The sequence below is a fragment of the Aethalodelphis obliquidens genome, unplaced genomic scaffold (assembly GCF_003676395.1).
Source record: "Aethalodelphis obliquidens isolate GAN/ISIS:26980383/991018 unplaced genomic scaffold, ASM367639v1 scaffold21, whole genome shotgun sequence".
In the NCBI taxonomy this organism is placed as follows: Eukaryota; Metazoa; Chordata; class Mammalia; order Artiodactyla; family Delphinidae; genus Aethalodelphis; species Aethalodelphis obliquidens.
In genome coordinates, this window is record NW_020837965.1 from 4,393,675 (window position 1) to 4,415,427 (window position 21,753).

The window sequence follows — 21,753 nt, forward strand, 5'->3', positions numbered from 1 at the left end:
TTATCAGATGCCAACACAGCTCTGTGCTCTGGCCCTCTCTCCCACCCCCCCCCTGCCCCCCTCTCTTCCCCCCCCCCCCCCCCCCCCCCCCGGGGGCATTTTCCCCCCCCCCCCCCACCTGACTCTCCCACGCTTTCCTGGCAGGTTCACCAAGAAACAACTGGGTCTCCATGGCAACGTGAAGACAGCTGAAAAATGGCAGCTAAATGCAGCTGCCCCTCATTTAATATCGACTCTGGCACTGACAGAACAGATAATGGGCAATAACACACCATTATGTTGTGGGAAAATGAAATGCTTCAGCAGAAGGCTGTCATGCTGGGGGGATTTATTTGTTACTGTACCAGCCCAGATTTCTCTTTACTTCCCTTCCTTTCTTTTTATTCCTCCTTTCTCATGGCAGAGTTTTTTTTTTTTTCTCTCTTCCTCATTTCTTTCCCATTCCTCTCTTCTATAGCTTCTCTTTTTGTACTTCTTCTTTCCATTTTCCCTCCTTTTCTTCCCTCTCTGAATCGCTTATGAGTATATATGAAAGCATACATATATAATAGTAATAGCAATTACCTGCATAATGACTTACAAGTTACAAAAATGTTCAAGTATGTCTTCTTTTTCCATTTGGACGATGAGACAACTGTGTGAGATGAGTAAGACTCGGTTACTGATATTTATTTTACAGATTTTAAAAAGGGCTCAGAGAAGTTGAACGATTTGCCCAGGGTCAGGTAAGCATGGTAAATGTCAGAACCTTCATTCCAACCCAGATTTCCTGGCCCGTAAAGAGGGTTCTTTCCTCTTAGTGGAAACTTGAGAGTTACCAATCCCTACTCACTTTATCAGGGTCCTGTTTCTAACTGAGTAATCCTCAGCCCCAGAACAAGGCCCCCAGGCTGTGGGACTTAGAAGGAGGGTCTTTAGATCTTTGCTTTAACAGCCTCTTGCAGATCCTGCCTTGGGTTGTTGATAAGTGTGGATTTATGTTTGTTTTAATTTTTTTAAATCCAATACACCTCTATCTGCTTATTACCTATCATTGTATCATTGTGTAATCACATAATCTTGGCACACAGAAGGGACACAGTGTACTCTCTGAATTGAAAATGGGGGCATTTTGGTGGGTGTCAGCTTTCCCTTTTGCCAAAAGACCACACAGTACATTGAGAACCAACGGGTATCACTGATGGGCTGGGAGCCCTCCTCTAAGCTGTTGCCATTGATTAAGATTTCTTTCTTAGACCTTCTTGGTTGGATCTACATACAGCTCCTGTCTTGTCTTTTTTTAAAAATTAATTAATTAATTAATTTATTTTTGGCTGCCTTGGGTCTTTGTTGCTGCCCGCGGGCTTTCTCTAGTTGCGGCAAGCGGGGGCTACTCTTCGTCCTGTCTTGTCTTGAATATTACCTAGTGGACTCTAAAGTATAGAGAGATCTGGGATCAAGTTCCTGAGTTCATTTGGTCTTGGGAGGTTTACAAATAAAACGAGAATGGATATTTGAATTATGTTTTCATTTCTGGTAGTGGCGGATGAGGAAAGAACTGAGTAACATAAAATGTATATGGACATCTAGAGGAGGTACAGTGTATGTAATAAATATAGTGGCTTTTTAATCCTAGGAAAGAAGGCTTTGTGCTGATAAAGAGAGCAATGCTTGCATTTCACAGCAGGGGTTTTTAACCTAGGATCTCTGAACTCCTTAAAAACATTTGCAAAATTTTGTACGGACACGGCGGTACAGTGTAGCGGTTCAACCCACCAGCTTTGGCAATACCAACGTCTTTGCTTTGCCACTTGCCAGGTCTGTAGCTTTGGAAAAGTTACCCTCATGAGGTGTTGAATTTTTCAACTTGTCTGTGACTCAAACAAGAATTGCTGTTTTGTATTGTTCCTCTTCTGTCTTTCTGTCTGTGATGTTTTCTTTTTCTTTCTTTCTTTCTTTCTTTTTTTTTTTTTGAATTCCTGCACGCTGAAACTCTTCCTGCAGATTCTATTCTCTGGAAGGCAGACCCATTTTTAGCTGTGGAAATTCAAATAGGCCTCTGGAAAAATGCTCTCCAGGTGGTGAGGAAGCTAAGGAGATCAGGCTGCTAAAATTATGGACAGTCTCTGGTTGCTGCTGCGTAGTTTCAGTGCCTGTGCAGTTATATACTGTGGATGGTTCCTTAGCATGACATGAACCTTCATGGCATATCATGCAGTCATGGAATGTTAGAACTGGCAGGAGACAGAGATTTTTCCACTGCTACAGTCTCTCTGTCCAAGTCCTCACTGCATGTAAAGCAACTCCTTGGCCAAAGGCTTCCTTTGCTAACCAACCCCCTTGCTATATGGTCTCTCTGCCCCCTTCCTTTAATTTGCTTGATTGCTTTAAGTTCTTAAGTGGATTTATTGCCATCATTCACCTAAGGGTGTATAATCTAAAAATAGAAAACACTTATTCAGTATTTATACTATTTTAGTAGTTGTATTTTCTTTTTAAAAAGCAGACTTGGCTGGTTCATGAGTGCTTTGAGGATTGAGAAATATTTGTAAATGTTTTATTTTGATAAATTTTAAAATTAGATTTTAGCCCTTAGAAGACTGTTTAGAAATTGCCCCATTATCAGATTTTGTTGTTGTTCATTATTCAAAGAAATGTAAGAATAATAAGCCCTTTCTCCAGCTGTTGGAATTTTGGAACCTCCAAGACAATTGCAAATCTAAAGTTAACAAGAGAAAAGGGTGTGCAGCCTTATACCAGAGGAAGAGTTGTCTCATGGCCCATGAACTTTCTTCCATAGGAAAGGCATGTGACTAGCCAGAGAACTTAAGATTTAGTTTTTATATCAGGCAGATGAGCCAAGAGCTGGGCTAGAGACAGCAAGTAGAATTAGTGGAGAATGTTGGAAGTAGTCAAACATGCTGCGAGGTGAGAGGGCAGCAGCAGGGACAGAAGTTCACCCAAGGGAGGCCAGAGAAGGAAATCCTAACAGACTAGCTCAGGAGACCAGATCTTTTAGGGCTTAAGCAAGAGCCTCAAGAGAACGCAGGAGAATCGAATGTACTCTTAAAACCAGAAAAGCTCAGACATCACAGAGGACTCAACATTTCTTAGGGAACTAACATTTCTTAGTAGCATCATTAAAGCATCGGTGAAATAACTGATGTTCATCAAGATCATAAAATACTAGACTCTTTGGGTTGCATGGATCTTAGACATCATCTAGCTCTGGGCTACTCAAAGTGTTTCCTACAGATCAGTGCTGTCCAAGACTATTACTCATCCATAAGAATAAAATATGGAAACTGAGGGCTTCCCTGGTGGCGCAGTGGTTGAGAGTCCGCCTGTCGATGCAGGGGACATGGGTTCATGCCCTGGTCCGGGAAGATCCCACATGCCGCAGAGCAGCTGGGCCCGTGAGCCATGACCGCTGAGCCTGCGCGTCCAGAGCCTGTGCTCCGCAATGGGAGAGGCCACAACAGTGAGAGGCCCACGTACTGCAAAAAAACAAAAAACAAAAAACCTTGTTTTACATATGAGAAGATAGAGGATTTATCTAACAAAGTCTAGAAAAGATAGTAGCAGAACCACAATAATACTGTACCAACAATTTTTTTTAATTAAGAAAACTATGCCCAATATACTCTGTTTTCTAACACAAGGAAAGCATGCAATACATTTTAGAAATATTTCATTAAAAATATTAAACATTTGAAGTCTTTGAGCTTTTAAAGGTTTACTCTTTCCTCCGCAGAGTCCGCATTTCAAGTGAGGTTTTGCTCTGTATATAGACACAACTGTATCACCCTACAGAAAACATATTTTACACTCAAAGTTTTGTTGCTCTCTGGAGGCATTACTTTATTTCTGGGAATTCTTAAAGAATACAGGGTCATGCTAACTGGCAATTTTATGGGTCAGGTTTGCCCAAGGCACTCTTTAATAGTGAACTAGGTACTGAAAGAACTTTCGTGGGCCCTTCTGATGCAGCTTAGGGGACTATTGTGATAATAGTCTAGATGGGGGCTTCACAACTAATGGAATGCTAGGGGCCTCAAAGCATGTGTAAGCCTCCTTCGGTGCCCAGTTTATTCCACTGAATGGTGTGGGCCCAGGTAGAGCAGAGCCTAGATGTGCCCTTTGGACATCCCTGTACCCACTTCCATGAGGTTCATGGACAGATAAAACAACAAATGTCTGGACACTTCTTCCACTGCCCTGCTTAGGTTAGACTGGTTTTCTCTTACGGGTTGAGGTTTTGAACCAGCTGGAAGTAGAGACTTATCATGGTCATCACAACACCACACCTGTTTTACAGGTGAGATAATAAGAATATCTCACCTGTAAAACATTATACTTTTATCTCATTGGGTCCTCACCATAATCCTGTAGAATTGTCAAGACAACTACTATTAGGTCCTTTGTTTTAAGGAAGGACAATAAAGGCCTCAAAGAGATGAACAGATGCTGATTTTATCCCCCAATTAAAACTCAAATCCACCCACATGTGTCCTTCTCCATTGTCATGCTCCGATTCTACACCTAGCAACAGTCTCCTTGCTTCACTCTTAGACCTTCCAATTGATTATTTGCATAAATGTCAGAGAGCTTTTTTTAAAAGTATAAATCATATAATATCACTATAAGCTTAAAATCCTTTCATGGTTCCTATTTTTTTTTTTTTTTTTTTTGCGGTACGGGGGCCTCTCACTGTTGTGGCCTCTCCCGTTGCGGAGCACAGGCTCCGGACGCGCAGGCTCAGCAGCCATGGCTCACGGGCCCAGCCGCTCCGCAGCATGTGGGATCTTCCCGGGCCGGGGCACGAACCCGTGTCCCCTGCATCAGCAGGCGGACTCTCAACCACTGTGCCACCAGGGAAGCCCCCTATTGTCTTTTTAGATTAAAGTCCAAACTTTGTGGCAAGGTTTGCAAAGCCCACCACGATCTAGCACTTGACCACCTTTGCAACCTCATCTTATGCTGCTCTCCCCTTACTCCTGATACATTGTCCCCAACAGCTTTCAGACTCATCAGGCTCTCGCCCTTGCCAGTCTCTCCTTCCCCGTTCTCCCAGTGGCTAACTTGTTGTCATTTGCAGGCTTCAGTTTTAATTCCGCTTCCTCAGGAGGACATCCCTGAATCTTCAGTCTAAATGAGCCCCTCCCACTTTCTCTTTGCTATTATACCAGCCTGACCTTGTCTTCACAGAGCTTGACACAGTTCACAGTTATGTTCGCCTGTGGGCCTCTTTGTTTGAGGGCTGTCTCCCTCACCTGACTGCAAGGTTGATGAGGACAAGATCCAGGGAAACTTGGTTTACCAGTGACTGTTCAGCACATAGGTCACTGCCTGCCTCAGAGCCGGACTGCTATACATATTTGTTAAATAAAAAGCGGCGGGGGGGGGGGCGGTGATGATGGGCCGAAGAAGGCACAGATGGGCAAGAGTAGTGTGAGGCAGTGCCACTCTGCCTCTGAAATAATTCCTGATTCCCTTTGGTTTTGTTCTTACTTAAGACACGACCAAGGGTTCCCGGCAGAGCATGCAGCTAGACATGTAGTGGGAGCTTAGTACCCGGCAGAGCATGCAGCTAGACACGTAGTGGGAGCTTAGTACCCGGCAGAGCATGCAGCTAGACATGTAGTGGGAGCTTAGTACACGTTTGAATACATGAACCAGTGTGTAATGAAAGAATGAATGGTATGTATGCATCAGAACAGATTCCCCTGCTGGGCTTTCTTTATGTATATGGTGTTAGAATGTCACTGTCCCCAAGTTGCACTATCCTCTTCCCTGCTTTCAGTGGACTAGAGACCCCCCTCCCCTGCACCCACTGCTGCACTTGAACCAGATAGCCTCTGACCTATCATTTTCCCTTTCTCTTGCCACTGCAGAAGTCTGTTCTGAGTGAGGAAGCAGCTTGGTTATAAAACAAAAGCTCTGATTTTTTTTTTTTTTCCTGAAAAATACCATCAGGACGAAGGCTATGATTAATACACATAATTGAAATAAATGGCAGCTAACTGCAGAAAACCATCTCCCAGCTGTTGGAGGAAGGAAATTGCTGACAGCCGGTTCCCATTGAGTGGCTACCAAAGGAGAGGGGCCCATAGGAGCAGGAGAGACTACACATCACCATCCCGCAGCGCTCCAGGGCTGCTGCTTTTTTTTTTTTTTACATCTTTATTGGAGTATAATTGCTTTACAATGGTGTGTTAGTTTCTGCTTTATAACAAAGTGAATCAGTTATACATATACATATGTTCCCATATCCCTTCCCTCTTGCATCTCCTTCCCTCCCACCCTCCCTATCCCACCCCTCTAGGTGGTCACAAAGCACCAAGCTGATCTCCCTGTGCTATGCGGCTGCTTCCCACTAGCTATCTACCTTACGTTTGTTAGTGTATATATGTCCATGCCACTCTCTCACTTTGTCACAGCTTACCCTTCCCCCTCCTCATATCCTCAAGTCCATTCTCTAGTAGGTCTGTGTCTTTATTCTTGTCTTACCCCTAGGTTCTTCATGACATTTTTTTTTCTTAAATTCCATATATATGTGTTAGCATACAGTATTTGTATTTCTCTTTCTGACTTACTTCACTCTGTATGACAGACTCTAGGTCCATCCACCTCACTACAAATAACTCAATTTCGTTTCTTTTTATGGCTGAGTAATATTCCATTGTATATATGTGCCCCATCTTCCTTATCCATTCATCCGATGATGGACACTTAGGTTGTTTCCATGTCCTGGCTATTGAAAATAGAGCTGCAATGAACATTTTGGTACATGACTCTTTTTGAATTTTGGTTTTCTCAGGGTATATGCCCAGTAGTGGGATTGCTGGGTCATATGGTAGTTCTATTTGTAGTTTTTTAAGGAACCTCCATAGTGTTCTCCATAGTGGCTGTATGAATTCACATTCCCACCAGCAGTGCAAGAGGGTTCCCTTTTCTCCACACCCTCTCCAGCATTTATTGTTTCTAGATTTTTTGATGATGGCCATTTTGACTGGTGTGAGATGATATTTCATTGTAGTTTTGATTTGCATTTCTCTAATGATTAATGGTGTTGAGCATTCTTTCATGTGTTTGTTGGCAGTCTGTATATCTTCCTTGGAGAAATCTCTATTTAGGTCTTCTGCCCATTTTTGGATTGGGTTGTTTGTTTTTTTGTTATTGAGCTGCATGAGCTGCTTGTAAATTTTGGAGATTAATTCTTTGTCAGTTGCTTCATTTGCAAATATTTTCTCCCATTCTGAGGGTTGTCTTTTGTTCTTGTTTATGGTTTCCTTTGCTGTGCAAAAGCTTTGAAGTTTCATGAGGTCCCATTTGTTTATTTTTGTTTTTATTTCCATTTCTCTAGGAGGTGGGTCAAAAAGGATCTTGCTCTGATTTATGTCATAGAGTGTCCTGCCTGTGTTTTCCTCTAAGAGTTTGATAGTTTCTGGCCTTACATGTAGGTCTTTAATCCATTTTGAGTTTATTTTTGTGGCTGCTGCTTTCGCCATATCACCATCCCGCAGTGCTCCAGGGCTGCTGCTTTTGCCAGAGATGCCCTGAGGGCTCTTTCTCATGTGTGAGCTTCTCCATCAAATTGTAGTGTCATCGGTTTTTAGGGCTGGGGCTTGGAGCTGGGCTTTCTATGTCTGGGGATGACTTGGCAGTAGGTATCTCTGTCCTACAGAATGGGCTTTTAGAATCCTTCTGTCGCCGGCAGCATTACTGCAAACCCCAGGCTGAATCTCCTTATAAGATGCTTCTTGACCTGTTTCATTACCTTCTTCTCCCCTTTCCTTGTTCATCCATCCTATGCCAGTGGGATGGGGAGAGCAGTGGGGAGGAAGAAGATCTGGATTCTTGCTATGAGTCTGCTCTGTGATCCTGACAGACCTTTCACCTTCCTAGGCCTTAGTCTGCTCAGTCTATGTAATATGAGATATAAGACTGGAAGATTTCTGTCCTCTCAGTTCTAAGAGTCTCTTAGAAAAAAAAAAAGATATACTTACAAATTATAAATGTATATACATTACATTTATCTATCTATCTATCTATCTAGATATTTATCTCCTACTGCCCTTCTTCTCGGCCCACTGTTTTACATTCAGCACCCCAAAAGTTATATGGCCCTTGTGACAGTGTTAATATGTGTCTGGCTGAACTAGTACCTAGATCAGGGGAAGGACTTTATGAACACATAAATCAGAAGACAAGAAACCTGAAGCTAGACATTCACCCAGCACACCCACACCATTATTACCAAGAATGTGAGTGCAGAACTCAGGCCTGTACATGCTGGGAAGTCAGCTGAAGGACAGTGTCAGCACACCCCAGCTTTGGAGTTCAAGGCACCGCAACTCCCATCCCTCTGGAAGATCGTGTGCTCTGTGAATGCTGACTCTGGAAGTGCACACCCTTAACATCAGGGCCTAGAGAATAGCTGGGAGAGAATGTTCTCCCAGAAGAGCTCTCCTTCGTGAGCTTCCTCCGTGTGCTCTGTACTGTTTCGTCGTCTCTTTTTATCCTCAAACAATGCAAGAAGTAACGCTCTCTTCTTTATATGAATAAGAAAACCGAGGATCAGGGAAATTAGCTGCTTTTATTCAAGGTTCACCTGTTAGTTGCAGGCATCAGTAGTGACATTTTTTTAGTGCTTTGGTGCCAAAGAAGAAAAAACAATTTCTTTCTTCAAATAGAAGGGGACTTCTGGAGGGGTTAAACGGGGAATATAGCATTATTAGAACTTCAGGAATTTTGCTTCTCTCTCTGCCCTCTGATTATCCTTGTGACTTTCATGTGTGACACCCTAATGCAAGTGGCTGTGTTCTGCCAGTCAATTTTGGAACCTTATATAATGGACCTTTAAACCCATTACTGTTGCAACCAAGATTATCTCCTTGAGGAATTCCATCAGGGAGGGAGGGAGGGCCATTATCCAGAAGCCAGAAGTCTTCACCTGCTGCCTGCATTTTCTGCAGAGCTCCTCCTCTCCCTCAGTTGAGAGTCACAGGGTGTTAGTGAGATCAAAAGCCATTGAGCACTGGGGAAAGGTCGAGGACCCCTGCCCTCTCGTCACACCTTTTCATATGGATGACCCTGCTTCTAAAATTATATTTTGAATTTTCCATTTATTCTCGCTGCTATGGACTGAACGTTTGTCCTTCTTCCCCCAGTCCCTCAAATTCATATGTTGAAGCCCTAACGCCCAATATGATGGTGTTTGGAGGGACTTGCCTGGTGGTCCAGTGGTTAAGAATCCACCTTTCAACGCAGGGGACATGGGTTCAATCCCTGGTCGGGGAACTAAGATCCCACGTACCGCAGGGCAACTAAGCCCGTGCATTGCAACTACTGAGCACGCGGGCCACAGCTAGAGAGAAGCCCACGAGCCACAGCAGGGGATCCTGCATGCTGCAATGAAGATCCCGCATGCCGCAACTAAGACCCAATGCAGCCAAAAATAAATAAATAAATGTTTTATAAAATGATGGTATTCGGAGATGAGACCTTTGGGAGGGATCAGGTTTATACAGGGTCATGAGGGCAGAGCCCCTGTGGTGGAATCAGTACCTTAAAAGAAGAGGAAGAGAGCACACTTGCTTTCTCCATCATGTGAGGATACAGCAAGAAGATGGCCATCTGCAAACCAGGACCTTGATCTTGGACTTCCCAGCCTCTAGAACTGAGAGAAACAAGTGTCTGTTGTTTGACGCCACCCAGTCTATGGTATTTTGTTATAGCAGCCCACGCTGACTAAGACACTTGCCTTGTAGGTGAAATAGGGCTAGGAGATATCTTACAGGCATGGGATTTCTTATTTTTATTCTCTTGGGAATCAGTTAGCAAGTTGGCATACTGGTGGTAGGGCCTGAAGAAAGGAGTAAAACACCAAGTGCATTTGAAACAATTCCAACTTTGAGACACTTCTTATCATTTCAGACAAATGCAGATAGAATGTTTACCCTGGCCCTTCACGTAATATTTGGATAGCAGAGTTCTTAGCTGCATGCAGATAATGTGTTAGGTGGCCAGAAAAATAACCTGCTTGAACTGCTTCTGATTTATTCCCCCTCCCTCTCATGTCTTTGTTCACAATAAGCACATCAATGTAGAGCAGCTAGAAAATGAACACTTCTTTATGAGAGGTACAGGTGGGTTCTGGTGGACGCCACTGCATCTCAGAATAGCAGATATAGCAGAAAGGGGAATCATTGAAAAATCAGGCCCACCCTTTCCCAGAGTGGATGGTGGTGGTGTTTATTGGTGTCTGGGAATCAGAATATGGAGGAAGATGAGAGGACTGTCTTAGTTTATGGTTGGAGATTACATTGAAAGCCAAGTAAGATGATGATGATGATGATGATGATTTGTCAAGTGGTTACTGTATGCCAGGCTCTGCTCTAAATGCTTTACATGTGTTCATTTGTATCTCACCACAACCCTAGGTGAGACTTGCTGTTATGATGTTATTACACCCATTTGATAGGTGTGGAAACGGAGGCTTAGAGAGTTTAAATAACCTCCCAAGTTCACATTGATTAACCATGAGAATCAGGATAAGAACTTTCCTCAACTCCCAACGAGTTACCAAACAAGTTAAGAGTCTTCATCAGTTTGAGAAGGATTGTGATTCTGGAAGATCTAATCTTTCTCTCAACTTCAGAAGGACCTGCCAGTATTTTAAAGGAATGTTTAATTCCTTTGAGTCATAAGCTGTCAGAGTAAGGAAGAACATGGGCTTGGATGGAGACTGAATCTGAGTCATGTTCAGTCTAGTTCCTGAACTAGAAAGGCAGAGAACTAACAACATGTAGAGGAGATATGTTTTGGAGCCCTGTTTGCTCTTGCATTGTCCCCCAGTTATGTGAAGCACCTAGAAAAATTTCTTTCTGTTTTTCAGATGAGAAGCAGGAAGGAATAAGAGTTAGCATTTTCTTCTCCTTAATAAAATCCCTTCAGTGTTGACTTCACTAATTATGTATTTTCCTAATTTAGTTATGTTAAGCTAAAATTTACCTTTGAACATTGTGGGTTGGGGAGGATTTATGAAACAAAATGAGAAAATGGCTATTCTGTGGGGTCGGGTCAGTAAATTAGTACCAATCCCAGCTACTTCAGAACAATTATTTGTATTCAAGTAACAAGTGCACTAATTTCAAAAGAATATCCATTTTTAAGTCTCTTGCAAGATTCTCACATACATATAGCAGAGCTCTTTCTTCCCTTATATCCTTGGAGATAATAAATGAGCATTTCTTTCAAAAAGCATTTGTTAATTTTTAAAATTCAGTCATACTGATCTTTCTTCCAATTAGGATGAATTAGTGAGATTTTATTCTGTTACATTGTGTGTAAGTACTGTTGTCCTCATTTGAATCATTAGCTGTTACCCCAGTGCCGTCTGTTTTGGTTGATGCATTTGCTTACGTCTGTTATTTGGGATAGCATTTAGGAAGCTGGCACTTTTGAGTGAGGTGGACTGATCTCCGAAATGAATTTGGACATTTGGATACTTGTGACGGTGGGGTTGGCACTATACAGGTGGTAGACTCTTACAGATTTAAACACAGAGTTTATACTTACAGCCTATTCTAAAACATTCGTTCTCTGAGATGAGATTTTTCTGGTTGGCAATAAAATACTTCATTTTGTAATTTAAAGTTAAAAGGTGAAATGGGATGGAGCTGGGTCAATGCCCTGTGGTCCTGAATTAGTGATTACTTGGAAATCCCCACCCCCCAAGAGATCCCAGGTTGAACAACCTTTGAGATAGCATTCACTGCACTCAATTCTTACCCAAGACAAAACCCTTGCGTGACTTAGGACAATGAACAGACATGTTTCAAAATGGTGATGGCACAAGTATTGAAAGGATACTTTGGTATATCTCATTCACTTTCTGTAGGCCTTTTGTTCTGTGATGGTTACTTTATCATGTAAAATTCAGCTGATATATCTTGTGGTCCTGCAGAAGCCTTTCACTGTGGCCAGAGGACATGCCTGGGAATCTGGGGCCTGGGAATTCCCTCAGAGGATTTTTCTCTCTTCCTTTTGGCCTCACAAAGTAATCTTGAGCTTTGGAAAAAAAAGTCCTAAGAGAACTGAACAGCCTTCTGCTGACTTCCCCACTCTCTTGGAGCTTATAAACAGCACAGCTTCTTAATGTGGTACAAGACCCCCTCCCCCCACCCCTCCTCTCCCATGAGTGCAGGATGATTTGGGTACAGAGTAAGGAAGGCGCTCGGGGTTGTTAGCAAGTCCTCTTCTTCCCGCAAGGCCACGAGCTCACAAGATTTGTAGGAGAAATGTTCTGGATTGTGTATTTCTTGACCTTTACATATTTTCATCTTTTAAACTTTGCAAGGCAGAAGCTTTGTCTTAGAAATTGTTGTTCTTTTGTACTAAGATCCTTTGAAGTAACTGATATGACTTGTTTTAATATTTAAAGTGTGATTTTTCGTAGGCTGCTAATAGTGAGCATTACCGTTTATTAATTACTTACTAATGACCCCAGCACAGTGCTAAAGGCTTTCCATATGTTATGTCATTTAGTCTCGACAACAAGCCTATGACTTACAAGTTATTACTTTTTTCTGATTTGCTGATGAGTAAACTGAGGCTTAAGGAAGTTAAGTAATTTGCTGAAAAATCAGATGACTTCTAAGGAAAGGTGGGATTCTGTCTGACTCCAAAGCTTGAGCAGTGTTTCAGCACTACCTTTTAAAAAAAATATATATATTCTGTATGTTAACCCTATGTTTTCCTTATTACTGGGCTACAGAACTCAGATTTCATGAGAATCGGTGGTTCTGATCTCTCGAATTCTTCAGTAGCCTTGATTATCGACCCTTCTCTCTTTCCAGTAGAGAGGAAGAGTTGTTTTAAAATGGGTGTCTGTTTACTTAAGAAAGACCTTTGGCTGTCTCTAAAGTGTGGAGAATTCTTTTTGTCCACCAACATGTGAATACTCTCAAATGGTTAGTTGATTTGTTTGCTGACATATTTTAGTCCCCCCCTCTTTCTGCAGAGAGCATAAAGGACTGGCTATAGTAGATTCCATTTTCTACACTAGCACACATGCCCCTCACCGTGCAACGAGGGGAATAACAAGAACATGATTGGAAAGGAGGTTCATGGTTATAGGGCTGGACACCCAGTGGGCATATAATGAATCCTTGATTATATTGTGCCCTCTCCTTGGCTTTTGGCCCATGTAGATTTTCTCTGGGCTGTAGCTGAGAGCTGACACCTGCAGATTTGTTTACTTTACATATGTAGCTAATAGTCAAAATGCTTTCTCCACCTCACATGGAGACAGGGCAAGCATTATGCGCAGTCAGCATTGACAGTTGCTAGGAGATGGGATTTGCGGGACTCCATGGAGTTACCCCAACCAAAAACAAAATAGTCCTTCCGAAGCCTGAAATATCCCAACTGGGGCTTGATTCCATTGGATTGAGCAATGCACCTTTCTAAAATGCAAATTTTTCTCACATGGAGGGGTAACTGTTATGTTCCTAACATAATATTATAATCCTTGGTGCCCCCAAAGGATATTAAATCTAATAAGAAAGATGCATTATGCTTTGTCAAGGAAGGTTAGGGTTGTGTTCTCGTTTTTTGTTTGATGTTTTTGTTTTACAGTTTAGCCTTTGATGGATAGGACACCAGGGATGCCAATATCCCATGCCAAAGGAAAGTCACTGGCAACCTCCTTGCTTTTTCCAGGGAGGCAAGCACCTTTTCCACTTAGCCTGGATTGCCTGCATCTGGGAAGGACTCAGACAAAGAAGACCCTACCTGCAGGAGATGAAGGGAGCCTTTCTTACCCCCAGAGCTGCAGGATACAGTTTATTCCCCCACAGGAAGTGAAGCAGGAATGATTCTTGGCATGGTTCTTGGCCATAGCTTTAGAACTTCCTCAAGCCTGAATCCCTGGGAGGCTGAAGGAGGCTTTGAGGCTTCAGACGAGGCATCAAGCGATTGATCTCAGTCCACGTGTGCATGAGGCTTGAGGTTACCCGGTGAGACTGTACAGGGCGGGGGTGAAGAGTGGAGGCTTTTGGGTCAGCGGAACCTGGTTTTGAGCCCTAATGCTTCCTCTTACCAACTGAGCCACCAAAGACAGATTACAGAGCCTCAACCGTCATGTCTGTAGAACAAAGACTGTGAGAGCGCTTGCCCCTCAGAGTTGTCATAGACCAGAGAAGGAGGTGAGCGTGGTGCTCAGCGCATGGCCAGACCTCCAGAACCAGTTGCTGCCATTATTATTAAACAGTGAAAAGCTAAGTATAAGGGAACAGATCACTTGGAGTTACTGCACCTGGGGAACCACTTAGAACCCTGGGAAAAGGAACTTGACCTCCAGAAACACTCAACTTTTCTCAGATTCCCTTCCCTTGGTATAGCTTGTTAGATGGGGAATTCTAACCATAGTGTGTAGGTTTCCTTCACTTCTCTAACCAGGGGGGTCACCCTGTCTGCATAGATCATGTCATGTTCAGTATGGACAGAGAAATGAAATGCATCTTTCACAAGTCTTCAGAAAACAGTCATCATGGGCCTTCCTAAAATGTCCTGAGTTAAACAGGTGTATCATTATTTTTCCCCTTCAAAATCAATGTCAAAACTTAAGAATTCTCTTTTGTCTGTAGACACGTATGTTTGTTTACAATTCAATCGCAAAATACTGAGAATGCTGTGATCTCTCTGTGGATGGATTAATATATTCATCTCCCCAAAGGTGTTTTAAAGTCAGTGTCAGATAAAAGTTATCCATGTATTTCAGATGAGATGGGAAAGGGATGCTGTTTTCCAGGCAGGAATGATACAAAGAGTGTGTTTGTGGGGACTTCAGAGGCCCTTGAAGGGTCGGTCTGAGGCCGTTGCCAGGTGGTGGGCTCACCTGTGTTACTGAGACAAGGGGCTTCTCTTTCACAGAGCACCTGGACCACTTGTAATGCTTGTCAGGCCTCAAGGAGAGTGGAGGGACATTTGATATATCACCAGCTATTGCATGCCATCACTTCTTCTTTTCTGGTCCTCTTTATTTTCCCTCACCAGCATGGTTTCTCAGATTTATTAACAGCCTTTTCAATGACTTCTGCAGCCATCAGGAAGAGAAATAAAGAGGCCTAGGAGGATCTGATCTTCTTGTGCTTGTCCCTCTTCACTGTCTTGGTTTTTCTTTTGCTTCACCTCCTTTTTTTCTTCCTTCTCTTTTTAAGAAAATTCTATGTTGCTCCTCTGCATTAAGCTAGAGTTTCTTTTCCCCTCCTTCCTCCTCTTTTTACTGCTTTTAATTGTTATGGTGCTTTTGTTTTTCCCTGGACCTGAGAACGAGGGGAAAGGTCAGCTGTCAGAAGAGGGGCTGTACACAGTTGATAAGGCTTTCAGGAGATTGCATTGGAGTCATTAAGCAGCATTCCCTCCCTGAAGTCCTAGAGTCTCCACTGCTGCAGGCGGAAGAGAAAAGGAAGCTCAGAGAGTAGAAGAGGTAACTCACATGGAGGGACTGGCTTCTTACCCAGAGCCCTTCTTCAGGGATAGGCATTGCCCAGTGCCAGCTCTTGTGACTCTGGGACATTGATGTAAATGTGCATCTGGATGAGACACACATGCAGGAGGCCTTGGAGAAAGGACTCAAGTGAGAATTAGGCATCCAGCATCCTGGAAGTCAAACTTCTAGGGTTGTCCCTTCTGTTATCGGGTTCATGTGTCCACCCCATAGGTATTTCGCAACTAACTCACTTATATAAAAATCAGAAAGCCTGGGTTTTGGTCTTGCCTCTACTGATAATTCTTTTGGACAAACAATGAATTGTGCTAGGCTTGTAAAAACAAGTAGAAAAACGTGATTTCAAAGTACCTTCCATCGCTAATGGCTAGATTTCATCTTACCGATTCTACCTGCCAAGAAGAAGTGAGAAGCATAATACCTTCCTCAGACATGGATGTGAAAACCAGTTAATTCCTTTTTCCCTCAGTGCCTTGAGGTTAACCCAAAGTCAGGGTTAGCCTGTGTAGCCTGTTCGTCAGGAAATTCATGGTGTAATACTACAGAGCATTTAAAGAAATGGTGGACATCTTCTGGAATGGGGAAAAAAGGGAATAAATTATATGAATAATAATACCATCAGGTTGCATAATTCTCTGTGTGTTTTCAAAGCCTGTTCACACTTCAGAATGACCTGGTTTAAGAATACTTTCTAACTTAGTCTACCCTAGAAATGTGACATGCTAAAATTTGAAAGGACTCTTCTGTTTTCACTCTCAACCTACCACATGACTAGTGCTCTCAAAATGTGGTATCCAAATGGGTGATTCAATGATCAAGTGAGTGGGTGACTTAAAGGCGTCAGGTAACACATAGTCAGTCAACTCTGTTCATTTGACTCTCAGTAATGATTGGATACAATGAGGGGTTTGGGTAGATAATGCCGGACATGAAGGGTATATAATCAGGTTATACTGGTAGGTCTGCTGTCTTGCTATAGAAACCAAAAGGAAAATGATTAGAGCATAGCCAGCTTGAGAGAGTCATCAAAGAGGGTCACTGTCCAGACTGGCAACTACAGAGACACTAAAGATCACACAGTGGGTCGCTTCACTCCTGATCTCAGGAGAGTGGCTTTTATACAAAGCCTGACTCTATTTTTAATTGAAGTATAGTCGATGTATAATATTACATAAGTTATGGGTGTACAATATAGTGATTCACAATTTTTAAAGGTTATACTCCATTTATAGTTATTATAAAATATTGACTATTTCCCTGTGCTGTACAATATATCCTTGTAGATTATTTTATTTATTTATTTTAGTTTTGGCTGCGTTGGGTCTTAGTTGTGGCATGCGGGATCTTTGTTGAGGCATGTGGGATCTTTCTTTGCGGTGCGTGGGCTTCTCTCTAGTTGTGATGTGCGGAGTTTTCTCTTCTCTAGTTGTGGCGTGCAGACTTCAAAGCACATGGGCTCTGTAGTTTGCGGCACATGGGCTCTCTCATTGAGGCACGTGAGCTCAGTAGTTGTGGCGTGCGGGCTTAGTTGCCCCACGGCATGTGGGATCTTAGTTCCCTGACCAGGGATTGAACCCGCATACCCTATATTGTAAGGCGGATTCTTTACCACTGGACCACCAGGGAGGTCCCTATCCTTGTAGCTTATTTTATATATAGTAGTTTGTACCTCTTAGTCCCCTACCGTTATATTGCCCCTCTCCAGTTCCCTCTCCCCACTGGTAACCACTAGTTTGTTCTCTATATCTGTGAGTCTGTTTCTTTTTTGCTGTGTTCACTAGTTTGTTGTATTTTTTAGATTCTACATATAAGTGATGTCAATACAGTATTTGTCTTTCTCTGTTTGACTTATTTTACTTAGCATAATGCCCTCCAAGTCCATCCATGTTGTTGCAGGTGGCAAAATTTCATTCTTTTTTTATGGCTGAGCAGTTCTTATATGTATATATAGCATATATATATATATATGTATATATGTATGTATAGCTATATATATGTATATATAGCATCTTTATCCACTCATCTGTTGATGGACACTTAAGTTGCTTCCATATCTTGGCAACTGTAAATAATGCTGCTTTGAATGCTGCATGTAGTGTTTTGAATTAGTGTTTTTGGTTTTTTTGGATATGTACCCAGGAGTGGAACTGCTGGGTCATATGGTAGTCCAATTTTTAGTTTTTTGAGAAACCTCCATACTGTACAAAACCTAACTCTTGTTGCAATAGAGAGAACAATGAGATTGAAGTTAGACCCAAGTCTAGCCTCATTCTAAATTCCTTCCTTGACAATTATTGTTATTCTAATTGGATAGCCTTGAGCCTATGAATCTCAGCTCCCCCCTTTGAAAACTGCAGGTAATAATACCTGAATAGATTATGGTGAAGATTATATTAAATATCATCTGCATAACAGTAAGCCAGAGCTAAAGCCCCTGACACACAGTAAGCTTCAAATATGGTAGTTGGCATCATCACTGTCACCTGCATCTCAGGGACTGTGGACATTTTCTGGTATGTAAAACAGTGATAACGCCTACTCTTCCAAGGTCATCATAGGATTGAAAAAACAATATTTGCAAAGTGACTCTCACTGTGCTAGGCACATAGTAGAGGAACAGTAAGTACTGGCTTCTTTTCTTCTTTCTTTGATGATGTCTTCTTACTTTTCTATTTCATTTGAGGGCAGCGGGGCACTATTGCTCTTTTGTGAAGTGGCCCAGTGTCATTGAGGGGTGTTCCAGAGGCCCCAGAAGGTGACTGGTCTTTGCTGGTTGAGGTGTGGGTAGTGGGGTAGCCGGGAGGGGAAGGAAGAATGCACAGCACTCGGGCAAAGCCGAGAGCACCAGAGGCTGGGATTCTGAAGCTTTTGTAAAGTTCTGCCTGTTCCTGAAATTATCCTAGTGTCGCCAAGGGAATGCTACTGTTTGCATAAATCATTCCATACAACCTTATTAGTTCTAATACAGAAGACACTAATGATCCCTAATTCAAACAGTAGGAGGTTAAAGCTGTTTGTTTGTGGTGATGTACAATGGTAATCAATGAGGAGTTAGATGGCTCTGAGGTCCATGAAATCGCAAAGAACGTTTTGAATCCTCAAAGGAAGTCCAGGTGATTCTTAGGATGACTTTAGTTTAAAGTTCTAGAATATAATATACCACAGCAATGAATACATTACTTGTAGTGTTAATGTGATCATTTGTTCTTCAAAAACCAGAATGTCAGGTTGGAAATGGCTAGGCATTCGTCGCTAACAAAAGCATCCAACTAATTCAAGCCTCTTTTTTCCTTGAATTCTAGGCGATTGAGAGTTTCTATTTGATCTGCTTAATTTTTTTACTTCCTGACATGTGACCCATGTAGAGTTAACAACCATCCTGGTTTCCCAGGGATTGTTTCCCTTTTAGTACTGTAAGTCCCATGTCCTGGGACTCTTTCAGTCCCAGGCAAATTGGGATGGTTGGATACCCTATCTGAAACACCTGGTAAACCCCTTTTCAGGAGAATGCCACATTTTGGTCAACATCTGACTGACAGCACACCTAGAAAACATTCTCTGGTTCAGTGGTTCTTCAAACTTTTGAATTTTTCTGACAAGTAACATTTTTACAGAAAAGGGAAGGAGCAAAATAGGATTGACTATTTATTTTGCCAACTGATGACATTACCAGATTTCATCTGTCATCATCATTACTTTATAAAAGAAGAAATTCCAAGATGAGAAAGGAATAGAATGAAAGTGGTATCTTCCCAGTGCCTACCACGGTGTTGTATGGAGTAGGTCCTACCCAGATGTGTGTTGCATGAGTGAGTATTGCATATGTTTAGCTTTTATTAAAGAATGTACAGCATTGTTCTTATCTTCCTGATTGTACTATGGATTGGTAAAAACTTTAACTGAGACCATTGTTTGGGAACCAATGGTTAATTCCAAATCTGTGGACTATAGGATTTTTTGATGGTAATTTTCCATTGTAAATCATGATAATGACATTCTGCTGTCTACCTCAGTCACATGTTGATTTTAGTTGGTGTAGTCAATCTCTCATTATAGGATCACTCCTGGAGAGAGATAAAACCACATTTCTGGGCCTTTAAATCAGACAGTGAGATTCAGTCAACTTCCTCTCAGACTTCAGCTGCCACCGTATCCAGATGCATCTTTGCTGATATCTGTTTGGGGATGCCACCATAGCTGGCAGGAATGAGCCAGCGGTTCTGCTTATTTTCTTAAGTCTTGGATGGTGTTTTTGTATGTTCTAAGTCTCCATGCTTTTCTTTCTTCTGATTCATTCACCTACAAAGTGTGGTCAGAAACCTTGACCACCTGGTGATAATGTACAAATATCATAACCTCTCTAAGTCTGGGATCGCCTATGTAACATCCTCATATCATAGCTGGATATCCAAATCACTCCTTATTTTATCTTAACCCATGGATAAAAATATCATTGAGAAATCTTACCTGCTACCTAATTTCTGGAGAGGGTTAGGATTTTAGTTTTATCGGCATCATAGGAACTATAAATATTCATTGTAAATGGCTACCCAAGAAAGCTAAACCAATTCGAATAACTATTTCAGAGAGTCTTATAATCTCAGTTTTGTGTGCTCTTTCTAATAACAAGTCAAATAATTTTTCCCCCTCTGCAAGCCTTGAGCATACTTCTGACTGTACCCATTGGTATTATAACTCAGGGTCCAGCTGTATGGCCCTGGAGCTTCAGTGAGCTTGCTGGGGTGATGGTTTGTGAATCATCTGACTTAGAAGGTGGGTTGCCATTTTAGATTCAGTGCATCAGAAGGGGATTTCCTTTTTATGCTCTCATAATTAAGGATTTTTTAAAGCAGTTATATATTTGCAGTGTTGCAAATGTAGAGAATTCTTACAATTTTCTGCATCGTTCTAATGGTCTATATTCATATCCTGTGTATGTGGTTAATATATCTAAATGTTTGCTGAAAATCTACCCTTGTTGAGCAGATAGAGGTTCCTATAAAAGCTGCAGAAGGATGCTTTACAAAATTAGATAATGTATGTGAAAGCAGTTTGGAAAATATGACATGCTATGCAAGTGTATGTGTGTGCACGCACGCACGCGTGCATGTGCATGTGCGTGTTTAAATTAATAGTTCCTCTCCCACAGGAATACTGTTGACAGAGGTCTTTGGAAAAGATACCCAACCCTTATAGGAGGCAGCATGTTCTAATGGAAAGCATACAGTGTTTAGAGGTTGACCTTGCTGTGTATTTTGAATCTGCTTCTTACTAGCCATGGTGTTGTACATGTATTTCACCCCTTGTGAATGTCAGTTTTATCATCTGTGAAATGGGTCTAGTAAAACTTTATTTCACAGGGCTTTTGTGAGAGTTAAATAAGATACATACCAAGTATCCTAATAAAAAAGCTCTCCTTTCAGATAACATATGAACACATATATGTTATTTCTATTAATAATACATTGGTTCTGGTGGTTAGTATTTTGAATTCTTGTAGCTCAAATCACCAAGACAGGTCTTGGTTAATTCTTGTCAAATACTATGTGTATAGTGTTTGTGTATTCAGACCCTCTCTAGATTAAAGCCCAGAGCATAATACACGTTCAATAAATGTTAATTTCCTGTCCTTTTTATACTATGGCACAAAAAATCTTCTGTTAAAATACTCTGCTAATAGTCTGAGGTGAAGAAATGATGAAAATGAAATAAACACTTTATTCTAGTTCTATTTAGTTCTATAATTGAATTTGCAATCACTGAAGGTTTTCTCCTTTATTTAAGGCTTCTTAAATTAAGTCACTGATTTGTAAGTCTGTCTCCATTTTAGAGAACTTTCCCTCTCTACCCCTTTTAGCATCCCCCATCCTCATCCACCCCCAGATTCAGACCCCTTTGTTTAATTACGTAGGACTGTGGGCATCATCAGTCCCTTCTTGAGAGCCCTGGAATGGGGCGGTTTTAATTTTGGGCAGAATCAGCCCCATCTCACTGGCACGCTTATTTCTGTGGGAGGTAAAGGAAATGCATACCTCCCCATAAAAGAAGACGCAGCCCACGTCTCTAGGATTTGTACCTCTGCATTGGCCAAGTTCCCCAGTTGTGTCTCTAAACAGGGTTTTAATCACCATGGCTTGAGTGCTCAGCACTGAAAGCTTTAAGGGTACTGCAGAAATGGTAGATTAGCTGCATTTAACAAAATAGAAAGTTTTCATTGTGTCATAAAAAGCCTTATTGATCTTGTCCAGGCATTGACT

The 21,753-nt window shown here is 41.8% G+C and overlaps 1 protein-coding gene across 18 annotated transcripts in view; it reads left to right on the forward strand.

The window, feature by feature from the left end:
* NRXN3 (neurexin 3) overlaps positions 1 to 21,753 on the forward strand; it is a 1,686,346-nt gene that overhangs the window by 439,948 nt on the left and 1,224,645 nt on the right. Inside the window, exon 4 of one of the 18 annotated variants that reach the window (XM_027120195.1) lies at positions 15,317 to 15,329. The exons of the other annotated variants lie outside the window; for them this stretch is intronic. Within the exon in view, the coding sequence (XP_026975996.1) occupies positions 15,317 to 15,329 (13 nt within the window). The remainder of the gene's footprint in view (positions 1 to 15,316; positions 15,330 to 21,753) is intronic. 18 annotated transcript variants of the gene reach the window in all.